This window comes from Beta vulgaris, chromosome 4 (genome assembly GCF_026745355.1).
Source record: "Beta vulgaris subsp. vulgaris cultivar EL10 chromosome 4, EL10.2, whole genome shotgun sequence".
In the NCBI taxonomy this organism is placed as follows: Eukaryota; Viridiplantae; Streptophyta; class Magnoliopsida; order Caryophyllales; family Amaranthaceae; genus Beta; species Beta vulgaris.
The window spans coordinates 4,302,791-4,328,815 of record NC_079205.1 but is presented as its reverse complement, the minus strand read 5'-3'; the positions used below and the strand labels follow the sequence as shown (position 1 = coordinate 4,328,815).

General features: G+C 38.6%; 1 protein-coding gene across 1 annotated transcript in view; it reads left to right on the top strand.

The window, feature by feature from the left end:
- LOC104891662 (uncharacterized) overlaps positions 1-18,391 on the top strand; it is a 37,941-nt gene extending 19,550 nt beyond the window's left edge. The window contains exons 3-5 of the mRNA XM_048641707.2: positions 3,547-4,275; positions 14,780-15,409; positions 17,049-18,391. Of these exons, the coding sequence (XP_048497664.2) occupies positions 3,547-4,275; positions 14,780-15,409; positions 17,049-18,212 (2,523 nt within the window). The 3' untranslated portion in view covers positions 18,213-18,391. The remainder of the gene's footprint in view (positions 1-3,546; positions 4,276-14,779; positions 15,410-17,048) is intronic.
- The last annotated feature ends 7,634 nt before the right edge of the window (positions 18,392-26,025 follow it).

The window sequence follows — 26,025 nt, the reverse complement described above, 5'->3', positions numbered from 1 at the left end:
CACTATAGAAGTAATCCTTTATAATTACAAAAGTAATCACTTATAATTACAAAAAGTAACCTCTATTTACTGTAAAAGTAACCCCTTTATAATTAAAAAATAACCTCTAATTTCAATAAAAATAACCCCTTATAATTATAAAAGTAGCACCTACTTCTGCGAACATACGAGGTTACTCGAAAAAATAAATAAGGTTACTCAAACATGTAATTAGGGTTACTTTTGTTAACTAATGAGGTTACTTTTATAATATAATAATGGGTCATTTGAAAAATATATAAGGAATACTTGTAGAATAAATGGGTTACTTGTATGATAAAATAAGGGTACAAATAATAATAGTTACTTATTATGAAGTAATGGGTTCCTCGTATCATAAAATAAGGTTACAAATAATAAGGGTTACATGTACATTCTGGTAAGGTTATTCAAAAACGGATTCACGCTTGGGCTTTTTTTAAAGGGGACACGAGCATCATTATATGGCCTAGCTTGGACTTATTATTAGCTGACCACGTCCTTATTTATCAATGTGTTAATGGTAAAATTCTAGAGGAAATAAGAGGAGAGAGAAAATAGGGAAAAAAAATAGGGGAAATAAGAGGAGAGAGAAGATGAGGCAAAAAAATAGGAAAAATGATAGACACATCAAAGAGAAAAAAAAAAGAAAAAAGAAAGAATTTTAAAAAAATGAGAGAAGGGGGGGTGAGAGAAGGGGAAGAGAATTGATGGTAAAATTCTAGAGGAAATAAGAGGAGAGAGAAAATAGGAAAAAGAAATAGGGGAAATAAGAGGAGAGAGAAAATGAGGCAAAAAAATAGAAAAAATAAAAGACACATCAAAGTGAAAAAAAAAAGAAAAAAGAAAGAGTTTTAAAAAAATGAGAGAAGAGGAGGCGTGCGTGAGAGAAGGGGAGGGGTAGTGAGAGGAAGGGGGTGGCCACACTATTAGTTGAAGGTGTGGCCCGACTCATATAAAGTTTGTGACTAACTAATTAGTTGACAATATCACCCTTACTTTACCTTGCTATTTTTATTTTCTTAATAACAGTGTCCAACCCCATTATTGCAATAGATAAAGAACGGAGGAAGTACTTGATAAATTTATAACTTTATTGTTTATGCACTTGATCATAGTACTCCAACAATCTCCCATTTATCCTAAAGCAAATGGTGCTCTATAATTTTTTTGTCTCTCTATTTTTTTTTACAATGAGAAAATTGTATTAATTAAAAAAGGAATGGGGTTATTTGGCAATCGGTTGTTGGCTGTTGGCTGTTGGCTGTTGGCTTTTGGCTGGTTTAGTTGACATGTTTGACTGGCTGTATGTATTGGTTTTTTAAGTTGGTTGTTTAAGCCAGCTGTTTACAAAAGTGTTTGGCAAAATTAAGTGTGGCTGTTGGCTGTTTATTAGAGAGTTTGGGGGCCAACAAGTCAAAAGCAAATTCAAAAAGCTGCTCCAGACAGCTTTTTTATTTTGGCTTAATAGCCAGCTTTTTAGCCAATCAAAAAGTCAATAACCAAACACTTTTTTTGACTGTTTGACCAAATTGAAAAGCTAAAAGCCAAAAGCCAATGAAAAATTCATTTACCAAACATGGCCATAGCATAGTACTAATACAACCAAACATATAACAAAGCAAACAAAATTAAAGTAGCTTTATAAACATCAACGTAGAGTTGTAGTCCAGGAGCGGATCCAGGATTTCGAATTTGGTGGGGCATCAAATTACAAAAGAAAAATCATAATATCATATTTTAAAACAATGCAACACTTTAATTTTCACAACCTTAATAAATAATATTAAGTATTCAATACTATCTCCATTTTTAGTATATCTTACATATTGACTTTCACATTCATCAACAGATGCAACTTTTATTTCAATTTGTTACTAAAGATTATAAGAAGCTGATATAAATTCATTTAATGTAATAGAAATCAAAACAAAAAGTAATCGTTATATCACAAACAAAAAAAATGGTTAAAATTAGAGCTAGAATTCAGGGAGATGGATACTATTTAAAATATGAAATGAAGATTCAAAATGGAGAAGAAAAAAAATGCTAAAATAAAGAAGAGAAAGAGTAAGAAGTAAAAAAGAAAAAGAAAAACAAAACAAAAGGTATTAAGCAAATAAGAAAGAAAAGAAAGCAAAAATTACGTGTAAGGGAGTCGAACCCGCGACCGTGGCAACAGCTAGCCATTACAAGTTACTAGGAGACCACTGGACCAAGTTTCATTATATGCAATTTTAACCTATTGTAAAAATCTGCTTGACATTAAAAGTAAAAAAAATTCGATTTCTTTTTGGTGGGGCACGTGCCACGCAGGACCCTTAATAGGTCCGCCTCTGGCTGTAGAGGAACATATATCCAAAATGGTATAGGTCGTAAGCCCTTTTTTTTTTATACTGGTTAAATGGTGAATCTGCACGTGACTTAGATGTTCCATGATTCTGGAGATTTCTACTCTTAGCTTTGTCCCTTTCAATACATAATTCATGATATATCTAGATAGATACATCTAGCATTTCCTCAAAAAACAAAAGTGAAGCTATTGGGTCAGACCGTCTGATCCAATAGGTTCCGTCGGACGGGGCACCTGTGTTCTTCTTCCCTCCTCCCTCAAAAATTTTCTCTCTCCTGCCTTTTCTTCTCATATGTGTTCTTCATTTCTCCTCTCCTTTACTTTCTTTTCTTCTTCCCTTGCATATGAAGAAGTCCCCTCGCCGACATTTTCATACATATTTGTGCCTCTATTATCTGTTGAAGCTCAGTCTCAACATCGTCGATTCCCCTTATCTTTTTCAGCACTTTTCGACCTTCGTCAACTCGATTTCTCTCGATGTAGGAGTTTCGGTTATGATAATCGCGCCAAGTAACAATAGTAAGGCTGGAACTATGGCTAAACCAAGGGATACCCTCCATCCTATAGGGTGTATGTTTGAGGTTGCAAAGTTAACAAGATTAGCAATCAGTATGATAATTGGATAGAAATGGAGAAGAATGTGGTAATGGAGTTAAGCGAGTTGAAGATTGGGTAGAGAATGCTCTTGCTTGAAAGTGGAGACAGAAGATACTTGATATGGTAAATTACTTTCATTTATACCTAAGTTAATGAAGACTAACTGAAAAAAAATTAACACTAACTGAAAAAAATTTGAAGACTACCTGAAAAAAATAAAGACTAATTGAAAAAAAATTGAAACCAACTGAAAAAAAAAAGAAGACTACCTGAAAAAAAATGAAGACTACCTAAAAAAAAATGAAGACTACCTGAAAAAAAAATAAAGACCAACTGAAACCCAAGTGCGTCTAACTGAAGCACAAGTGCTTCTAACTGAAGTGGTCGGACGAGAATATTGTGTCGGACGAGTCCGACACAATACGAACTCAAAACAAAAATAAATAAAAAGTCTAGCATTCTTATGGTTATCTTCAATATCCAGATTTTAGTTATGGCGTTGCTAAGCTAAAATACTATGCCAGAATTCTCCAGATTATTTATAACAATAGAAACGTGGTATATTGAAATTTGTGTAGAAATGGAAAGAGCCCGTTGACGAGGAAGGGGAAGTTGGATCTTCAACAACATTTGTTAAAGCTATCCTCAGAAGCCTCGAGTCTCTTGTTACTTTAAAGATCTCTTTATGTGCTGAGATGGAAGAAATCTTCCCACTTCTTGACATTCACAATCGGAAGTGCGATGGCCTACTCTCAAAGTTGGTTGAGTTACACTTAAAATGGTTACCTAAACTGAAGAGCATATGGCCAAATTATCATTGGCTGCTGCACAGACTTGAAAGCATTTATCTGTATAAATGTGATAACTTGACGACTCTTTTTACGTCCGCTGTTGCCAAGAGCTTAGTCAGATTACAAAAGCTTCAGATCAAAAGTTGCAAAGCTTTAGAAACAATTATCGTGCGAGATGTTGACTCGTGTGAAGTTTCGACGGGTATGCAAGATAGCTTCAAAGAAATCAAGATCATCGAAATACTCTCTTGTAACAATTTGAAGAGTGTCCTGCCAATATCTTTCATTACCCATGGTCTTCCAAAACTCGAAAGGTTACATATAGATAAATGTGCTAATCTGGATCAAGTTTTCGTAGACCAGAAGGGAATTGTGTCAAAGACAGCGATTATTGAGTTGAAGGATCTGCAATATTTGAAGCACTGGAATCTCCCAAGACTAGTTAGTCTTGTTCCATTTAATTGGCATCCAAAGATCTCATTTCTTTCAGAACAATCAAGAAACCTGAGAAAACAGGTACGTGTGTGACATATCCCTTGCTCATTTATGCTATATAGCTCTGAACCTGAGTGGTGCATAGTTTTTGATTAAAACTCTTTAAAAGAAAAATTAAGGTTGATCATAACTGTGTTAGAAAATCTAGCCATAATACGATACTAAACTGAAAAGAATTTTATTCTGTATGAGCTTTTAAATAAAATTAATTGTTAGGAAATAGGGTGTTACAGTTTGATTAATGCGGAACAGAAAATCAATGAAATAATAAAGGTGAGAAAATAATAAAGATAAACAAATAAAGAACACAAGGATTTACGTGGTTCAGTCAAATTTGACCTACGTCCACAGGTGGGGGATAAGAGCTTCTTCACTATAATGGAGAAAATCAGAGAGAATAATACAAGGAGTCCTAAATCTAGAGGCTAAAAGTATTTCATAAGTTGTGTTAATAATAAACACTAAGAGCCCTTTTATAATCATAAGGAACTCGTACAAACCCTAAAAGATAACTTAAAAAACGAAAAAAATATCGAAAAACGCGTTCAGCGCACAAAACCGCGCACCGTCCGATTGGGTCGAGCGAAATCTGCCCGATCGGGCCCGGGACGAAACAGTTTCGTCAGTTCTTCGTAAAACAGTCATAACTTTCTCGTTTCTCAGCGAAATTGGGCATATGACCTATCGTTGGAAAGCTCTTTGAACAAGCTATCACCTCCAATTTGAATCACATCAAAACCATTTATAGATTGAGAGATATGTGCATTCAAAGTCAGCCTTATGCCATTCACAAGATTTCAAGTCATAATTAACAAATCTCCACCTTGACTTGAAACCGATCAAACAAGGTAACTTCACCTTGAACCAAGAAGTGATGCTCAACAAAACACCATAGAACCTCCACCTTAAACAAAATTTCATAAATCTACCCATTGTAGGCAATCCAGAAAACTGACATCTTCTATAACTTGTGTACCGATGCGTCTTCGAACACAAAAATCCGTATACAACACCATCACATGGCCTAGATCGAGAATATAAAGTCACCAATGCTAAGCATGCTTCCTCAAATTGACCAAACTCTCTTCAAACACTTCTTCATCTCAAAACAAACTCAAAGCAATTCTAGAAACTGAATGACAACAATAATTTCTAAATTGCAATAGTACTTAATAAACACAAACGTACCAAATTTGAGATAAGAAATAGCATAACTAGAACAAAATCTAATGCATAACCAAGATTGTTACTTTATTACGAACGCAAAAACAATCTATCATAGACTCCATAGCAAAATGCACACAGTTTCTCGTTTTACCAAGAGATCTCAAAAAAGGGCACCAAACATAAAGAGATCGTAGAAACCGCTACCCCAAATCTTGTAACCCTAAAGTGCAAGATCATCATCAGAAACAGCGTCGGCAATATTTGCAGATCGATCCTCATTGGACCTTTCTCCATTTTTCTTCTTTAATTTCCAACACTCAGATTTAATATGACCTTCACATGACAATAGTTACAGATTTTGCCGAAATTCTTTCCACCATGAGCAACCAAAGCATTTTGTGAGCAGAATTATTAGATTTATTAATCAATTTATTGTCAATTAAATCTCTCTGAGTTAAGGCCTCCTTAACATCCTGCAAACTCAAATCATCTTTACCATATAATAAGGTATCTCGAAAGTGCTTATACGAAGGTGGTAAAGAACACAACAACCTAATAGCCATATCCTCATCATCGATCTCAACATCGATGTTTTGCAAATCCATAATTATAGAGAAGAATTCATCTAAATGAGACTCAACCGGTTTACCTTCTTTTAGACTGAGATCATGAAGTCTAGATTTTAGCAATAGACGGTTCGTCACAGACTTTGTCATATAAAGTGACTCCAACTTCAACCACAAACCCGCAGCAGTTGTCTCTTTCGCAACCTCTCTCAAAACTTCATTAGAAAGACTTAAATGAATCGCTGAGAGTGTCTTCAAATCTATCTTCTCCCACTGATCATTCGTCATATCCGAAGGCTTTCTAGATACACCTACCAGACCCTTGTAACAGCCACTTTGAACCAGGATGCATGGCTTTCATCTTTAATTGCCATAGGCCAAAATTTACTTGTCTATCAAATTTCACAATATCGAATTTCATTGATATAATCAAAAAATCACTTTTTCTATAAACACCTAAGATCTTAAACAACCAAGCTCTTGATACCAGTTTGTTAGGAAATATGGTGTTGCAGTTTGATTAATGCGGAACAGAAAATCAATGAAATAATAAAGGTGAGAAAATAATAAAGATGAACAAACAAAGAACACAAGGATTTACGTGGTTCAGTCAAATTTGACCTACATCCACAGGTGGGGATTAGAGCTTCTTCACTATAATGGAGAAAATCAGAGAGAATAATACAAGGAGTCCTAAATCTAGAGGCTAAAAGTGTTTCATAAGTTGTGTTAGTAATAATAAACACTAAGAGCCCTTTTATAATCATAAGGAACCCGTACAAAGCCTAAAAGATAACTTAAAAAACGAAAAAATATCGAAAAACGCGTTCAGCGCACAAAACCGTTCACCGCCCGATTGGGTCGGGCGAAATCCGCCCGATCGGGGCCGGGACAAAACAGTTTCGTCAGTTCTTCGTAAAGGTCATAACTTTCTCGTTTCTCAGCGAAATTGGGCATATCACCTATCGTTGGAAAGCTCTTTGAACAAGCTATCACCTCCAATTTGAATCACCTAAAAACCATTTATAAATTGAGAGATATATTCATTCAAAGTCAGCCTTATGCCATTCGCAAGATTTCAAGTCATACTTAACATTAATTGCTACATGCCTTATTGATGTTCAATCCTAAACTATGATCCCCTTGATCATAGTCTCTTTTTTTTTTTTTTGACCAAGAACTCTTTTGTACAATTAAATGTTTATTTATATATAGAAACTTAGAAATTATTTCCAATTTCATTCGTGTGTTTCTTTTGTTCCCAATTTCCTAAAAATTAAACGCTTAACTTTTGGTATTCATGTATGCTCTGATGAAACTTCTTCTTCGCAAGTTCTAAACTCTTGGAACTTATAACAATAATCAAACATGTTTTTGACATCTTCCTCAATGATCTTGGTCTTCATAGTAACTAGATCTTCTTAGTACATGAACTAGGTCTTCATATAAATTTACTTGAACTTGCACTTTCAAAAACATGATATTCCACTGAACATGGGATTGCATCCTGTTCCAAACTTCCAACTCGGGGACTTGTTCCAACGTATTCCAACTCTAAATTTTAGTAACTCTCCTTTTGATTTACACATTCTTAACAAATTAATAAGGAACTAAGTTTACTTTTCATCATCAAAACGGTATAGGATAATGATAACTTTCTTTGCAAATTTAACATTTTTGTACTTTCAATTGCCTTCGCTAAGCACCAAGCTGTTGCATTCTAATGTTCATGGGTTGATTCGTCTTCTAGGATTAGGTTGTCTAGACAACAATTAATATAGCAAATTTGAAGGCTTGGACAACCTAATGACAACAACCATGAAAGCAATTTAGGACGATTTTAAGAAATATGTTGTCAATTTACAAATAGGAAATAAATATTAATTAACAACTTTTAAAATGAGAGAACGTCCATCTAAAGCAATATAAATAACTTCACCATAAAATATCTAGAAAAAAAAAGACAAATATAATAACCGTCAGTGGAGAGTAACCAGCAACACTCCTAATTTAGGGTTAATTAGAGGAACATAATAAGAATTTAAGGAAAACCAAATTGAAGAGCAAAACATGGGCCACGACAACACAAAAATCTACACTTCATGAAAAAAGATATAGGTGAAGGAGACAATATAGACAAATGTCATTTTCAAAAACAAATAGTTTTAATAATTGTTAACGTATTAGTTGAACGCATGTGGATCGCAACTTACATTATCCTTGATCCATGTCGAGAATCCTTCTCTCGGATTTCCATCCCTAAGCTAAGGCCTCATTTGGTTAACGTTGGAACTTAATTTCCATGGAAAGTCCTATTTCACAGGAAGTAAATTCTTTTGTTTATTTCCTAGAAAATAGCTTTGGGAATTTGGTTGAGCATAGAAATTTGCAATTGACACAAAAATTTCTAATCACCAAGGAGGATTGGTGATTAATTTCCTACACTACATAGAAATTTCCATTCTTTAGAAATTTTATATTCCATGAATCCCATATTTCCTGCATATCAAACAACTATCCTATTTTATAATTTCTAGGAAATCCAAATTCCAATGAAATTTGAGATGAATCAAACGACCTCTAAGTATGGTCACCCTCTTGCTTTGGTACTATTGGAAATCTGTCCCTACTGTTAGCTCCGCTAGGGCACCAAATGAACCAACTGGTAGAACTCTCCAAACCGCAAAATGGTAGTTTGGCATGTGCAACTACTTCAGGAATCCGTCCCTTAAGATAGTTTGTCCTCATATTAATAAAAGTCGTTTTAGAATTTGTCACTAAAGGGTCTTACAAGATGTCATTAAAGATGGTATTTCAGTAGGGACTTACATATAAGCAACCCATGATTGATGAATGTTCTTTTTTTTGTACTAAAGTAAGGTACATCATTATAAACACAAAATATTTCACGAAGAAAGATCTATACAAGATGATCTCATGATAAAATAAAACTCAACATTCATACATCACATGATTCAACATAATTATAACTTTAAACATTTGACTGAACTCTAAGTTTAGTCATACATGAAAAAGGTACGCATAAATTATAAAAGTACTCATGAATAATCAACATTATCTAACAAGAAAGTTATTTATAATAAAACTCAATAATTATGGATCATCTAACAAGAAATACATTGTTAACTTACAAACAAGAAAGTATGTATATGTATATATAGCATTTTTTTTTTTACAACGGGAAAAACTTACAGAAAAGACAAGATTACAACTGAAGAAACAAAAACCAAAAAAGTACAAGAAAAACTAATGGTAAGTGAAAGGGAAATGAGTCATCCAACATCGCTTGGCCAAGTTGTGGGCTGATGCCACCTCCTGGCGAGACACTTTGAGTATGCGGCAGCCCTGGAAGGTGTGAGCTAGCCTCCGAATATCCTGAATAGTGTGGAAGATCGAGATATCGTCGTAGGAAGGTGAGACAAGGGTACGAACAAGAACTTCGAAATCCGAAAACAAAGAGATCTTAGCAACTTGGGAAGCGTGTGCCCACCGGAAAGCAGACAAGACGGCCATGGCTTTCACCTGAAGAGTGGATCCCGTTCGTAGGCAAACGACGTACTCAGAGGTAGTATTGGAATTAACATGAAGAGCTATCCAGGCTAAGGCTGCCTTATTGGATCGCTTGTGCCAAGAGCCATCTACTCGAATTATCACCTCCGGATCCGAACCACAACCGGTGTCCAAAGGAAGCAGAGAGGAATCCCGGGGGGTACCCGTTCGTAACGTAGTTGGGCCTTGGAGCAGGACAGGGCGAACTAAATTGCGTCTGTTCAGACAATCCCTTATCCATCTGCAAAGTAAACTGTTGCATTGTAGCTCGTATATTATTGAAGACTTGGTTGTTCCTGGTCTTCCAAATGGCCCAAAGCACACTGATGAGCCGTGGAATGGAGGGACCAGCGCTTCCCTCTTTGTTATATAGGTAAATTATATGAAGTTGAAGCCAAGCGGAAAACCGAATAAGGTTCGACACTGGCTGCAACAGCGTGGACCCAAGGCAAGGGGGCAGTGGCGGAAAAGATGGTTAAGGTCTTCTGTGTCGTCCAAGCAGATAGGACAAAGAGGGCTGCAAAGTGATGCCCCTTTTCAAAAGATTACCTTTAGAGGCTAGGGTATTATGCCAGAGCTTCCATAGAAAAAGGCGCCATTTGGGCATGATGTTCAAATTCCAGATAATGCGGAAGAAACGAGATTGATTCGGACTTGTCATGCTATAAATATTATGTTGTTGGGATTGTAAACTAATATGGTACCCTGTTTTGGAAGAGTACTCGCCTGAGGCCGTTAGAGGCCAATAGAGAGCGTCGCTACATTGTGACAATTGTGGGAGTTCCAGGCCCAAAATTTGCTATGCACTAGGAGTGTCAAAATAAGCAAAAATCTTGTTTGATTCCATCCTTGGCTCTGAGGGAGAATAAAGTCTGCCACTTTCATCGACCGAGCCGAAGTTAATGGAATAGCGTCCCTGAAGACCGGTACATGTCCATGGACCCAGCGGTCCCGAGCTGCGAGGACCGCTGTCCCATCCCCAATTTTCTGAACACAGTGTCGGCGAAGAGCATGGCGAGCATGGCATAATCCCTTAGCCCCCCAAGAGAGGTTACTAGGCATGGTTGACGTTGCGCACAAACTAATTCTAAATGGTGAGGCTTTTTGTGAATGCGCCAAACCTGTTTCATGAGAAGGGCCTCATTCATAAACCGAACACTACGGATGCCGAGCCCTCCCATACCCCGAGGTTGATGAAGGACAGATTGCTTCCGCCACTGAATACCCTTATTATGTTGATTAGTCCAAAAGAAACGGCCTAGCAGGGCATCAATTTTGTTGCCAATGGTTACCAGAATACGGAAAACTTTGAGGTGATGCATTATGGAAGCTAGCAAGATTGAGTTAATGATAATAAGCTTGATCGATTGAGAGAGATTGCGATTTTTCCATTGTGAGATCTGTTGAGAGATGCGGTCCAGAAAAGGCGTGAAGTGTTGCACCCTTGTGTGCTGGATATCGACCGAAATTCCCAAATAGGTACCCTTTGCGTCTTTAGACTACATGTGTAGGATACTTTCAAAACGACTTTGTATGTCGCTAGGAATATTTGGACTGAATTTGATGAAAGACTTACGAAGATTCACAACTTGACCCGAGATGAGGCAAAAACGATCGATGAGATCCTTAATAGAAGAACACACAGCTATCGAGGGATGGAAGAATAACATAGCATCATCTGCAAAGAAAAGGTGGGAGATAACCGGGCCTTGCCTTCTAATGTGAATGCCTTGGAAACTCCGAATATCAGTGGCCAGCGATATCATACGAGAGAAAATATCCATACAGAATAGAAACAAGTATGGGGATAAAGGGTCCCCTTGTCGAAGGCCACAAGTAGGGCTAAATGGATTAGTAGCCACCCCACTAATGAGGATTTTTTACGAGACCGTAGAGATGCATTGGTGAATCATTTGAATCCATTCTTCGGGAAAGCCGTAGCCCTTAGAATTTTGAGAATGAAAGTCCACTTAACACGGTCATAAGCTTTGTTCATATCCAACTTAAGAGCTGCAATATAACGAGTACCAGAGCGTTGCTTGTTTTGCACATGAAGTAATTCGTGAGAGATAAGAATATTATCCTCCATCTGACGCCCCGGGATGAAAGCATTCTGAACATTATCAATGAGTTGGGGAAGTAGCGGCTGCAGGCGCTTGACAGACATTTCGAAATACATTTGTAAATCACATTACACAGACTAATTGGGCGAAGATGATTGACCTCCTCTGGTGGGTCACACTTGGGAATAAGAACAAGTAGTGTTTGATTCCATTCTTTCAGGAGATAGCAAGAAGAGAAAAATCTATTGAATGCAGCAATGACTTGCGGTCCAATCACATTCTAGTAGGTCTTAAAGAATTCCGCCGGGAACCCATCTAACCCTGGGGATTTATTATTAGCAATATCAAACATTGCAGCTTCGATTTCCTCGTCAGAAAAGGGCATACAAAGCATGACTGAATCTGTAGGCGAGATGGTGGGGAGATTAATACATCATGAATAATTCAAAAAAATTCATATCAGTCATGCAATTAACATTGCCATCAATAATTCAATAATGGATGAGTAATTAACATTAACACTGTACAACTTATGAAAAAACTCACAGAATAATTCATAAGTGGATAATTAACATTAATATTACAACGCATGAATACTAATTAAAAATGAATATTTGAAAATATGGAATTATAAATTTTGGTATTAGTTTCAAATAATTCACAAATGAAATATTAAAGGTAGAAATTAAAGTTAGGGTTAGAAATGTTTTTTTATAGATCTATTTAATTGAAAAGCAGAAGTTTAATTGTTTATTATGATATGAAAGATAGAATAATTCAAAATATGTAATTATAATTGGATTATGGATTGGCATACATGGGAATCTAGTTTCTATAGAAAGTTTCATTTCTTAGGAAGTTATTTTCCTTATGTAATTCCTAAGAAATGGACTCAATGTATTTGGTTTACATCAAGGAATTTGTAATTCTCATGAATTAATTCGGGAATTTTGAAGGGGGAGGGGTGGGTGAATAAATTCCCACGTTCTGTAAAAATTTCAATTTTTCATGAATTTTCATTGCCTTCATTTTCCTCAACATATACAACAATTCAACTTAAATTAGGTTTGGAGATTTTTAGAGGGTATTATCAAATTTAAAACACTAAGCTAGAGAAATTAGGGTAAGCATGAGAAATAAGATCGAAGAAATTAAACTTTAGTTTTATGCAATTGCGGAACTTTTTTCGGCTAAGTTTAATTTTGCTAAACATCAAGGGTGGGGGTAAGCCTCCTTGGGGTGCTTGACCGCGCAGCCCGCAGGACCCCAAAAAAATAAGGGCTTTTGAAAAAATTGTATGTATTCTTATTGCTATGATTTAAAAGCAGAAAGATTGATTTGGGCTAGTGATAATTAAAAGGGCCCTAAATATTAGAGGTTAAAAGGTTGAATTTTAGTAATGTATTTTTGGGACGAGTAACAAGTTTTTAAAATTTATCTTTCGTTCCTTCACCTTGACTTATATGGCCACTTTTCCCTAACCCTCATCTTGTCATCTTTCCTCATCACTTTCCACCATAGCCATTAATACTTCACCTTTTTTATTTTCATATAAATTTTTCCTAAATTTATATCTTAATTAACTAGTCTATTAGTACTTCACTTTTAAGTGAATATCTACGAAGTATTTTTTAGATTGAAATTAATTAAAATTTACAAATAACTAATCAAATATACATTCCGTCTTGCATGGATCCGGTTCACACTAAAAATAGTGTGGACTAGGCCCAGGCATGTGACCGAAAACACATTACAGAAACATACACTATATAAAAAATAGATACACTATATCAAAAATAGATATACTATATATCAAAAATAGATACACTATATCATAACTATTTACACTATATCATAATTAGGTACACTATATCCTATAGGAACACTATATCATAACTAGGTACACTATATCCTATAGGAAAATATTTACTTAAACACATTACAGAAACATACACTATATCAAAAATAGATACACTATATCAAAAATAGATATACCATATTATACATAGGTACACTATATTAAAAATAGATATACTATATTATACATAGGTACACTATATCATTTTGACATACACTATATCATTTTAACATACACTATATCACATCAATACACACTATCCTAAACTCACGTGATATGGATCGGGTGCACACTAATTAGTGTGCATCGGGTTCATATTAGTTTTTTTTATCAAATGTATCCCACCAATTCCATAAACCCAAATTTATAGATTTAGTATATTTTCCTTCTCAAAATGCTGAAATCTTTGTGTGGGATGCTTTCACAAGATATTCCCTTTTGTATTTTTGTATCTTTCTCACTTAGACTCTTTTAGAGTTTTTTCAATATATAAGAAAAAAAATATAGTCATGTGTAGTCTTGTTTGATTCGTCTAAATGAGTACTTTATTAATATTCAATTATTATAATTTTTACTAATATATAATGAAAAATATTTAATGTAGAATAAGTGTATTGGAAAATGTGTAAAGTCAAAGTAGGAAAGATAAAAAATTAGTGAGGGAGTATTCCTTAGTGAAAACTTTAACTTGCTTTTTATTGGATTCTAGAAATTTCTAACCATTGCTATTTTTGCTTTATTATGGATAAAGTAGAATACAAGAGATTTTAAAGAAATATGGGGAAGAAAATAAAGGGTATGCCCCTTTAGCGAACTGTTCTTGCGATGCTTACCCAATATACTCATTAGGGAAAACTCTTGACTTAATTTTAATTGGATTTGAGAATTTTCCACCCAATGTTAAACGGCAAATCCTCACACAGTTAAAGGAGATGCAAGTAGGTGACATGCCAAACTTGGAAATCGTCAACAGCATCGTTACGCGTCCATTGCTGAAGAGAATGGTACTCAAAGAAGTTGGTTGCTTCTCCAGCATCTTCCCACCGGATCACGTTTTGAGCTGTCAGTCATTTGTAGTACAGCCGACTAAGGTGACTATTGAGAACTGTAAGACACATGTTGATTATACTGATGAACGGCGAAGCTACTGTACATTTACTCTCCCCAACATAACGACCTTGTGTCAGTTAGTCATGTTATCCAAGCTTCACCACATAACAGTGAAAAATACGGTGACCGTCTCTAAAAGTCTGTTTCCGCATCACGTTGCTCAAGCTCTAGGCTCCCTTGAAATTCTACAGGTTGATAACTGCAACGAAGTGGAAAATCTAATTGAACCTGCAAGTGACGTACAACTGCCGTATTTTCCCAATCTCAAAGGCTTGAATCTGAACCACTTATCCAATTTGGCATATATATGGAAGGGGACCAGGGAGTTGATCAACCTGTCTCGTCTTAAATACATTAGACTGTATGAATGTGATAGATTGACGAGTCTTTTCACATCCACTCTCACCAAGAGCTTAGTCAAATTAGAAGCGCTTCAGATCATGCACTGCAAAGCGTTAGAAACAATTATCGCGCGAGACGATAAATCATGTGAAGCTTCGACGGGTATGCAAGATAGCTTCAAAGAAATGAAGATCATCAGAGTTGAATTTTGTGACAATTTGAAGAGTGTCCTGCCAATATCTTTTGTTGCCCATGGTCTTCCGAAACTTAAAAGTTTTACTATAGCATACTGTGATAATCTAGAGCAAGTATTCGTAGATGAGGAGGGAATTGTTGCAAAGACAGCGAAAATTGAATGGAAGAATCTGGATTTTTTGGTTCTTTGGAAACTCCCAAAACTAGTTCGTCTCGTGCCATTTAATTGGCATCTAAAGATAATCTCATCTCTTTCGGTATTTGCAATAAGCCTTAAATATCAGGTACGCATATGACACATCCCTTCCTTGGTATGGCTAATAGCTGTGAAGTGTGAACCTCTGAGGTGCAGAGATATTTATAAAAATTAAATCAAATTTAGTTTGTGTAGTTTTTTATTTATATTTAGTTCGCTAAGTATAAAAGATTTATTATCCTATGTGACACTCTTTATACTCACAAAAACCTTCTTTGCATGCTCAACCTGAAAAATAATATAAGAATAAGAATATTCTTCAACATATAAGTTTTATAGTTTTTTTTTTTTTGGTGAACATAAGGTTGATAGATTGTATATGCATAATTGCATGTGACATATCACTAATATTAGTAAAAAAAAATTAAAACCTTGGTTTAAGTTGTTTATAATAATGATGTGAAAATGTCTATATAACAGTTCAAATTCAAATTATATATGTAATTGTAATTTGATTGCTGATTATATACAATTATCATCTGTGAGTCTGATTATATACATGTAATAAGGCCTCTAACAACGGCACTAACACACGTTTAAACTAACAGCCACAAAAAAGGCAACTAAGTATAACTGTATAAGCCTCCGATCCTATTTTCGAGGCGCCAATTCCAGCTTTGTTTGCTCGCCAGTTTGAAGAGTAATAGCTGCTCCATAATGCACGTCCAAGCTCCCTAGAATCAAGGAAGTTGATGAGGATGCTTGGCTGCCATTTCACACGATCCATGCTAAGTGGAACAAGCCCCGCTTTGCACGTTCTTCGCTAGTACAATCATCAGCCCTATCTTGGCGCTCCATGACTTAGCTACTTATGCTCAATCTGAACTTCTATACATCGCCCAACAATTACTTAAAATCGCCCAAAAAACAATGCAATTACATTTATAACCTTCCTTAATTTTTTTCTTAAATCAACACCATCCACCTCACCTCTTGCCTACCTGGCTACCGCCGCCGCCACCACCACCACCACCATCTCCCTCACCTCCTGCCTTCCACCACGTCCCCCCAGGACATTAAATAAGCAGTGTTATATAACCACTTCAAATCACATAAAGTCAACTTTATAAATGACAGATTTTTCTTTGTAATTTGGGGTGATTAAACTCTGATGTCTACAGTACATCCATTTTATACAAGTTATGTGAAAATTTACTTTAAATCAAACATAGGTTAATCAATTCTGGGACACACAAACAACCTGCTTGCCCACATAGGAAAAGTATGCTATAATGTTTAACAATCCTCATGCTCAATGTGTCTCCATTACATCTTAAGCTAAGAAATTAACTGATTACATAAATCAAACTAACACTCTGTTAATAACAACAACAAAATACACTAACTTATTCATCATGCTCATAACAAGAAGGAAATCGAACTAGGAGACTTAATGGCTCCATGGATGCTTTCTGAACTAGGAGACTAACAATGGACCTCTGAATTCTGATGACTTAGGAGCAACCGAATTAAATAGAGCTCCATGGATGCTTTCTCCAACAAGGTTGATGCACTTATAGTCCTTAGTGAGAAGTAATAAAGATGCCACACCATCAAGTTAACTGATCTAAATACATAAAGTTGACATGAAAATCTAGTTAGTAGTCAATGACTTTTATAGTATAAGTTGTATAATATATGTACTAAGAGCCCTTGGATAATATCAGGAAGGACCGTGGATGATGGACATTGAAACATGCAGTTTCCATCTGGAAGAAGCACTACTTGATGTTAAAGAAGCTCAACAGCAAGTCTTCACACAGTTAAAGAAGATGGAAGTGGTTGACATGCCCCGTCTAAAGCATCTATGGAAGGGGCACACACATTTTCTCAATTTATGCAACCTTGCTGAAATATATTTAAAGGATTGTGCGTCCATCAAAAATCTATTTCCTCTCTCGGTGGCTCAAAATCTCCCAAACCTAAAATCGCTAAAGGTTGTCAACTTCTCTGAGCTAGAACACATATTTGGTGATGATATAAGATCAGAATTAAGGAAGTCAACAAACATCAAGAACATCATTACGCTTCCTTTGCTGAAGAGAATGGTACTCAAAAAAGTTGGTTGCTTCTCCAGCATCTGCCCACTGGATTACGTCTTGGACTGTGCATCATTTGTACAGCCGACTCAGGTGACTATTGAAAACTGCAAGACATATGTTTATTATTCTGATGACTTGGGAAGGTACCTTAGATTTATTCTCCCCAACATAACGACCTTGTGTCAGTTAGTGAACTTATCTCAGCTTCGCCACATCACAGTGAAAGATTCGGTGGCCCTCTCCAAGAGTCTATTTCCGCGTAACATTGCTCAAGCGCTAGGCTCCCTCGAAACTCTAAAGGTTGCCAACTGCAACGAATTGGAAAATCTAATTGAACCTGCAAGAGACCAAGATTCTACTCAACTACATGAGAACAACTCAGCTACATGCTTCCCTTGTTTGATGTATCTCGCTGTATACAAATGTGAAAAATTAAAAACCGTGTTTCCACTCTCTGTTGCTCAAAGTCTTCCAGAACTTAGGGACATTTTCTTGCGTAGGGCTCGTAAACTGGAAGAAATATTTACTGACGATCTCAATGAAGAATATGTATCAGGATGTAATAAGTTGATCAAGCTCCCGGAATTGACGAGACTCCATTTTAGCCAACTGCCTCGCCTGTCCCGCATGTGTCCAGCAGGTTATGCTTTATGCTGCCCAAATCCTCCTAAAGATTTGCTCATACATGAATGCCCATTGATGGACGCTGATAAATGCTTCCCCCCAATATACAGCGAAAATATTAGGCAATGTGCTATTGAGTGGAACACTAGCCAGAGGATGAATTAACCTCAGTACACCAGAAAGGCAGAGTTAGCCTGAGAGGTGCTGAAGAGCATTATGAATGGGTACTCAGTGATAGAATATAAATCTATTCCTGGGGCCTAAACCATCAGCTTAAGCTTTTGGTTGAGTTGGTCCTTTGACATGATATCAGAGCCAGTGTGACATAAAGGTCACGGGTTCGAATCTCATCGCCACCTCATTGCTAAGTGAAATATTTAGCGCCAGGTAAGAGGGAGACCTGTGCTGCATCCACACTTCAAGCCCAAAGGGCCCTTGCGTGAGGGGGCATGATAGAGTATAAATCTATTCCTGAGGCCTCAACCATCAGCTTAAGCTTTTGGTTGAGTTGGTCCTTTGACACTCAGTTTATTTTATTGGGTGTTTATTTATGTTGTGCATAGTTTGGAGCTGTTGGTAAAAACTTTGTAATCAATGAATTTGGAAGACATCTATCCAGAAAATACGTTTATGCATGTTTTGCAAATAATATACTATGTTCATGTGGCTTGATGATGCCACATTGCCACTCTATCTAATTATTACTAGCCTTACATGCACGCGTGCGATAATGTGTGATAACATATGAAGTAGAAAAATAAAATTAATTGGATAGAAAAACTGTCTTTATCTTTTGTTTTTAAAAAAAATTGATATTCAGTTTAGATGTCCTACTTTCCCCTTTTTTCATTCAAATGAAACAGTTAGTTATCCTTTTTTTTTTCTTTTTTCCCTTTTTCTATTTTTTGATGTCCCTCATATGATGCCTTATATGATAGAGATGATGCTATATATTTATGTGTGTAATGGTCTTTTTCATTGTTCTCATTATTTTAAGCTATTAGTTATACAACCAGTGTATTTCTCAAAAAACAAAAACAAAAAGAAAGAGTTATACAACCAGTGTGATGCAGAAGTAACGACTTAATGTTTAATTAATTCTTGATAAATTGATTGTTCTGAATTTCTCATAAATTGAGGGTATTAGCTATAAAAGCCTTGAGGCACAGGTTACATCTTAATGTGTATTCTTATTCTAAAAAGTCATATCGAGGTTCAAATAATTGTATACTCTTTTTGTGTTATTGTTAAACTCATGATCTCATGATCTTGATGTATTTTCTTGATATATCAACTTTTTTCCATATAATTTGTATTCACTCAATCGTAAGAGTCAGAACATGAATGTTTCTATTGCTAACCTCTTTAATGATGGCTGACGGACATGAAACCCACCACCACTTAGTCGTAAGGGTCATAATGATTTGTAAAAAGATGAAACAATACATCACTGAGGCAGGGTCACCATAGTTTTATGAGTGTTAAGAGTAAAAAGCCCACATGTGAGTTAGGAATATGTCCCACATTGAAGAATGAGAGAGAGAATGACTAACATATAGATTGGTGGGTTACTCCACCTATCACCAATTGGTTTTAGGATGGAACCCTGCCAACCTTTGAAAAAAGAAATTTGATCTTTGTAAGTTGTGATATTGAAAATTATAGCATACTTTTCTTGCTAGATAATTTTATTCGAAGCCCATAAAGCTCCTGTATTCTTCAACATAGGCACAAGTCTCCCTTGAACCTGCATATTAATAATCGCTTTTGCCCCACCAACTAACTTTTGGCCTATGAAAACAGCAGGAACACTCTGTCCAAGTCCTAGTGTTTAGGAATGAGAGAGAAAGAGCAGGAGAGAGAAAGTGAGGAAACCATTGTAAGCCCCCCCAAAACCGCCCTCACGGCACAAAAGTCCGATAGCCAGCACGCCACCTGCTCCCGAGAAGCTTCTGCATGGGGCCCGAGTCCACCCAGTCCTCTTCAAGGTATCCCCCCTAGCTTACGTCCCCCAGACCCCCTGCCAGGTACCATCTCCCCTCCTTTTCCTAATACCATAAATGCTGAGACCTCATTTATGAAGGCTCTGACTGTGGGGAATCCAACTAACCCAGAAAATCTAGTGAATAGTGTCATCCCCCTGCAAAACTCTGTTGTTCCCTTTGCTACGGCTGTTTCAGAGCCATTAAAAGAGAATGAAATTTTTGTCCCCATTTCGAAAGAGGAATATGAAGAACTATCAAAGCCATGGGAGACATCGGTGATTTGTAAAGTTTTGGGAAAATCCTTCTCGTATGAATTCCTCCAGCAAGAGCTACGTAAGCTGTGGAAGTGGGATGGAAAGTTGGACATTATTGCTTTGGGTAAGGGGTTCTTCAGCATCAAGTGTGGGTCCAGCGAAAGGAGATCAGCTATCCTTGCTGAAGGGCCCTGGTTCATCCTTGGTCACTTAATCTGGGTCCAACCATGGACCCCGGGATTCCAACCGTCGTCGGCATGTATCAACCAGTTCCCTGTATGGCTTCATCTTCCAGAACTCCCCATGGAGTTTTATACTCGTAAAATCCTTGAAAAAATTGGTAATGGGGTGGGGAAAACAATTAAAGTAGACTCTCATTCTTTGGAGGGTGGTAGAAGAAGATATGCGACCATCTGTACGTTGGTCGATGGAAAAAAGAAATTACCGATGACGGCCCGCATTGGTGGAGTCACACAAAAATTAATATTTGTGGAAGGTCCTTGGTGGTGTAGCCACTGCAAATTGGTTGGGCACTCAAACAAATTGTGCCCGGTGATGAGTCAACAAAGGCCCAAGGAAGATGACCGGAAGGAAGGTACGGTTCACGCTCCAGAAAATGAGTGGATATATCAAGGAGTTAAAGGAGGAAGAAAAGATAGAAAAGATTTTGGGGGGCCCAAGAAGTACTTAGTGGGCCAAGTCAAGAGCAGGTGGACTCCTAAGAGAGGAGAGAGAGATCAAAAGTTAGTAGGGAAGGAAGTGAAAAGACAGGAAGTTGACTTAGACCCCAGTTCAGAAGTTTCGGTGACGGCTGTCACTCTCAAAGAGACAGAACCCTTAGTCTCTACTGCAAATAAGTTTGCGTCTCTCCAGGAGGTTGAAGGAATGGGCGGCGAGCACGATTTGCAAGGAGAGGATGTCCCTGCTCCTGTCCTTTCATCCAAAAAGACTCGTGATGAGGGACAAGCTACCAGCCACCCTACCCCCCCCGGGAACACACATCACGCAACCTTTAACCCTCACCCCCACGATTTTTGAACCCACTGTATCCAAAAAAATCCTCAATCAAAAAAACCTCCCTCTCTCTCCCGAAAAAACTGTGAAAAATGGACCCCCAAGAAGTGTACCAGTTCTCCCTGTCGTCTCCACCTCCACCTTTGTCTCCCCCTCCATCCCCCCCTCCTCCGAGAATGGTATTGGAAAGGAACTGCTCCTCAATCATGTTCAACCGTCCAGTAAGGCCGATTATGCCAGAGCTGAACCCGGGGTACATAGATTATCTCCTCCCCGAGGAGGAGAGCCCTCAAATTTTCTCGGATATAAGCCTTAAGGAGGTGAAGGCACTGATCCTAAACTCGAAGCTTTGTCCCGAGACATACAAGGACTTAATCATGTATGCGAACTTCGAATTAAGGGTGCCCCACATTCCCCAATTTCAGGTGGCGGCACACCTCCCCCCATTGTTCAAGATTTTCATCCAGTGGTTTCTTCAAAGAGAGGTCGTAGTCGAGGAAGAAGACCGGTGCCTGATGATGAACTTGGGCCCTTGGTTGGACCCGGCCCCGATATTACCGAGAGTGAGAACGGTTGTCCTCATCAACTCAATGGCGTTTCGGGGAATGGCAATGAGCAACACAGATGCAATCATCCTAGCCCGGCTCCACCGGCCTATGCGCCAGTTGGGGATAACAATATCATGGGTCGAGGCAAGAGGGAGAAGAAACCCACGCGAAGCAGAGATGGCTCTTTGGCCACACCGAAGGATGTGGAACTGTCCCGAATCCGGAACCGAAGTAGATCCGTGGGCTCTAGGAAACGAGGGAATTCTACAGAAAATCCTTCACTCGCCCAACTTATTTGAAGGGATGACTATCCTCTTTTGGAATGTGCGCGGCATAGGCCGGCCTTCTTTTGTTACAAACTTTCGGTTGCTCGTTAACCAGCATTCCCCTTCTATGGTGGTCTTGGTTGAAACCTGGGTGAACAAAGCTAGAACGGAGGATATTGTGGAGGGTCTGGGTATGGACTCGTGGTTCCTTGTGGAGCCGATCGGTTTTGTAGGAGGGATCCTTCTCCTGTGGAACTCAAACGTGATCGACTTCCATCCTTTAGGAGACGGGGCCCAAGGCGTGCATGGCATCGTTCAGGTACGTAATATTCATACATCATTTTTATTTTCAACTATCTATGCGAGTCCTAAGAAGCATGTTAGACAAACTTTGTGGGAAGAAATTAAAGTTTTTGCTGAGAGTGTGAGTGAGCCCTGGCTAGTAGTAGGAGATTTCAATGAGGTTACATGTCAGAGTGAGAAATTTGGGGGTAGGAAAATCTCTTTGTCTAGGGCGGCGTCTTTTAACTCTACGATGAATGATTGTAACCTAATCGACCTTGGCTATAATGGACCTAAATACACTTGGACGAATAAAAGGAAAAATAACCCGATTTATGAGAGGTTAGACCGTGGGTGGGCTAATGATGAATGGATCCAATCCTTCCCGAACCATAGTGTATGGCACGTACCTAGAATAACGTCAGACCATTGCCCTATCCTAATTAAGTTAAAAAATGAAAACCAATCGGTAGGGCCAAAGCCTTTTAGGTTCGAACCAATGTGGACCCTAGATAGAGATTACCTTCAGGTGGTTAACCAGGCTTGGAATATTAACAGTATTCTGGAGGAGAAGCTAGGTAAGACTAGAAACGCGCTCTCTGAGTGGAACCGTTCCCAGTTTGGAAACATATATGCCCGTAAGAGACACATAACAGCTAGACTCAATGGTACCCAGATCTACCTCCAAAACAATCCCTTATCAGGCTATCACCAGGATCTTGAATCTAAACTTCAATCTGAGTTAATGACCATTTTAGACCAAGAAGAGCTTCTTTGGAGGACCAAGAGTAGATTAGAAAGGATGGAGGAAGGGGAGCGAAACACTAGATTTTTCCATAGGAGTGTGATAATCAAGAGGAACCGGAGCAAAATCTTGTGTTTAAGAGACGAGGTGGGTAATACTATCACGAACCCTAATGACATATCCACTCATATCCTGGGCTTCTATACCAAGCTTTACTCGTCGGAACATTTAGAGTGCCATATGACTTACCGGGACCATCCATGGGACGTTTCCCAAACTGACATTAGTCAAGCCCCCGGTCATGAGGAAATCCGTAAAGCCCTGTTCAGTATGAAACCGTTGAAAGCCCCTGGGCCGGATGGTTTCCATCCGCTATTCTTCCAACACTCTTGGGAGATCACAGGCGGAGACGTGTGCACGAATATCCGGAATTGGTTCCACCAGGGTCAGATTCCGGGGAATCTGAGTCACGCCTTAATATGCCTTATTCCCAAGCAAAAGGACCCGGAGACCATTAAGCAATTTCGTCCCATAAGCCTGTGCAACACTCTGTATAAAGTGGTCACGAAAATTGTGGTAAATAGGTTGAAAAATGTTTTCCCCAGTTGGATATCCAAGAACCAGAATAGTTTCATTAAAGGTAGAGGGCCTGATATAAACCTTGTAGTCGCCTCCGAAGTTCTTCATTCGATGAACAAAAAGAAAGGGAAATGGGGGTGGTTTGCGTTAAAGATTGACCTTGAGAAAGCCTATAATCGGGTGGAATGGAGTTTTGTTAGGGAGTGCTTGTTTATGTGTAATATGAATACCCAGTCGGTTGAGTTCATTATGAATTGTGTGTCCAAGGCCTCCTTTGCAGTATTGGTTAACGGAAGGAAAACGGAAGTGTTCCAACACTCTAGGGGCCTCAGACAGGGGGACCCGATGTCACCATACCTATTTAATATCTGCCTGGAGGCCCTTTCGACATCTATCCATGAGATATGTGATAGGAAGGAATGGACCCCATTTTGGGTTGGGAGGAAAAAAGTCCCCATCTCCCATCTTCTATTTGCGGATGACCTGCTGTTGTTTGGTAGGGTGGACGAAGATACAGCCTACGCTGTTAGGAACACAATGGAAACATTCTGCCGTCTCTCGGGTCAGAAAATTAATGAAATGAAAAGTAAGCTCATTTTCTCCCCGAACACCTCTACCGAGCACAAGGAGCTTTTCCAGGAAACGCTTAGAGTCCAAGAGAATGACAACCTGGGATCTTATTTGGGTCTGCCGATTTCGCACAAGAGACCAAATAGGGCGCAAGTGCAATTTGTGGTGGATAAGGTGAGGACAAAGTTGGCCATGTGGAAGACCAAATATCTCTCCAAAGCGGGCCGATTATGCCTTATAAAATCAACTCTCTCTGCCATCCCGGCGTATTATATGCAAGCGACGGTATTTCCTGCAGCAACGCATAAGGATCTGGATACAATCAGTAATAATTTCCTATAGGGGGACACGAAAGATAGAAAGAGAATTCACCTGGTCGGCAAGGAGAAAACGTTTAAACCTCTGAGCTGTGGAGGTCTGGGGATTAGGGAGCAGAGTCTCATGAATAAGGTTTACATGGCTAAACTTGGGTGGAAGCTAGCGCAAGCCCCGGCAAACCTCGCCCAGGAGGTGATAAGATCAAAATACTTATCCAGAGATCAGGCCACAGAGTTCAAAAATGGGTCCACGCTATGGAAAAATGTAGGTCTAGGGTGGGATATACTTCGGGACCATAGTTCCTGGGTCCTCGGGAATGGTGAGAGTATCAGGGTATGGGAGAATGACTGGTTAGGAGTGGGTATGCTACGTGGGTACGTGGCTGGGCCTCTTAGCAAGGAGGAGGACTCTTTGAAAGTTCGAGATTTAGTTGTTGATGGAGAGTGGAAATTTGACAAAATATCTTTTGACCTCCCCATTTGCCTCCGTGACCAGATTAAAAGTATCCCTCTCCCCCTCCCCCAAGATGTTGATGACATCATCACGCCCCACTTCGCTCATATCCAAGGGTTCTCGCTGGGAGATGCCTATGCGGCAATGATACAGGTCCCTCAGGTGGACCTTGACTGGGTTTGGAAAGGGAAAGGCGAGCCCAAATTAAAGTTCTTCTTCTGGCTCCTGTGGTTAGATCGTCTTCCCCACAGGAATATGCTCACCATTCGTAATATTGCGACTGATACATCCTGCCCCCGTTGTCCTGGGGGGCCGGAGAATTCCAATCATATCATCAGGGACTGTCCTCACTCTCAGGAGGTCTGGACGATATGTACTCCCCCCATACCGTGCCATCTGCCCTTCCAGGAATGGTTGCGTGCAAACAGTGAGATTGAGTTCGAGTTTAGAAACATTAGCTGGTCTGTTCTCTTTCCCTATTTATGTTTTGAACTCCGGAAGGATCGAAATGAATGCTGTTTTCGGGACGCAAAACCATCACCTGCAAGAGTTGTTATCCATAGAGCGAGTGTGCAAGCTCGTAACCGCATCCAAGCCCTCAAAATCAGGGAACCAAAACCCCAGAACTTGTTTAATTCACTTAATTTTGCTCCAAACGCCCTCATCATTCATGTTGACGCATCCTTTGTACGAACCTCTGAGCCGATAGGAATAGGGGGGGTGGTTAGGGAGCTAGATGGGTCTTGGCACCTTGGGTTTGGGAGGAGAAGTTATGCCTTAGATCCCCTAACTGCTGAACTAAGTGCCATGTATGAAGGTCTAATTATAGCCAGGGATAATCGGTTAAGGGTGGCAACCATATATTCGGATAGTTCGATCGGTGTCTCCCTTCTAAAAGATCAAGTTGACTACTCTAACAAATACACTAGAATGATTTTTTCTTGCAGAAAGCTGTGGAAGACGT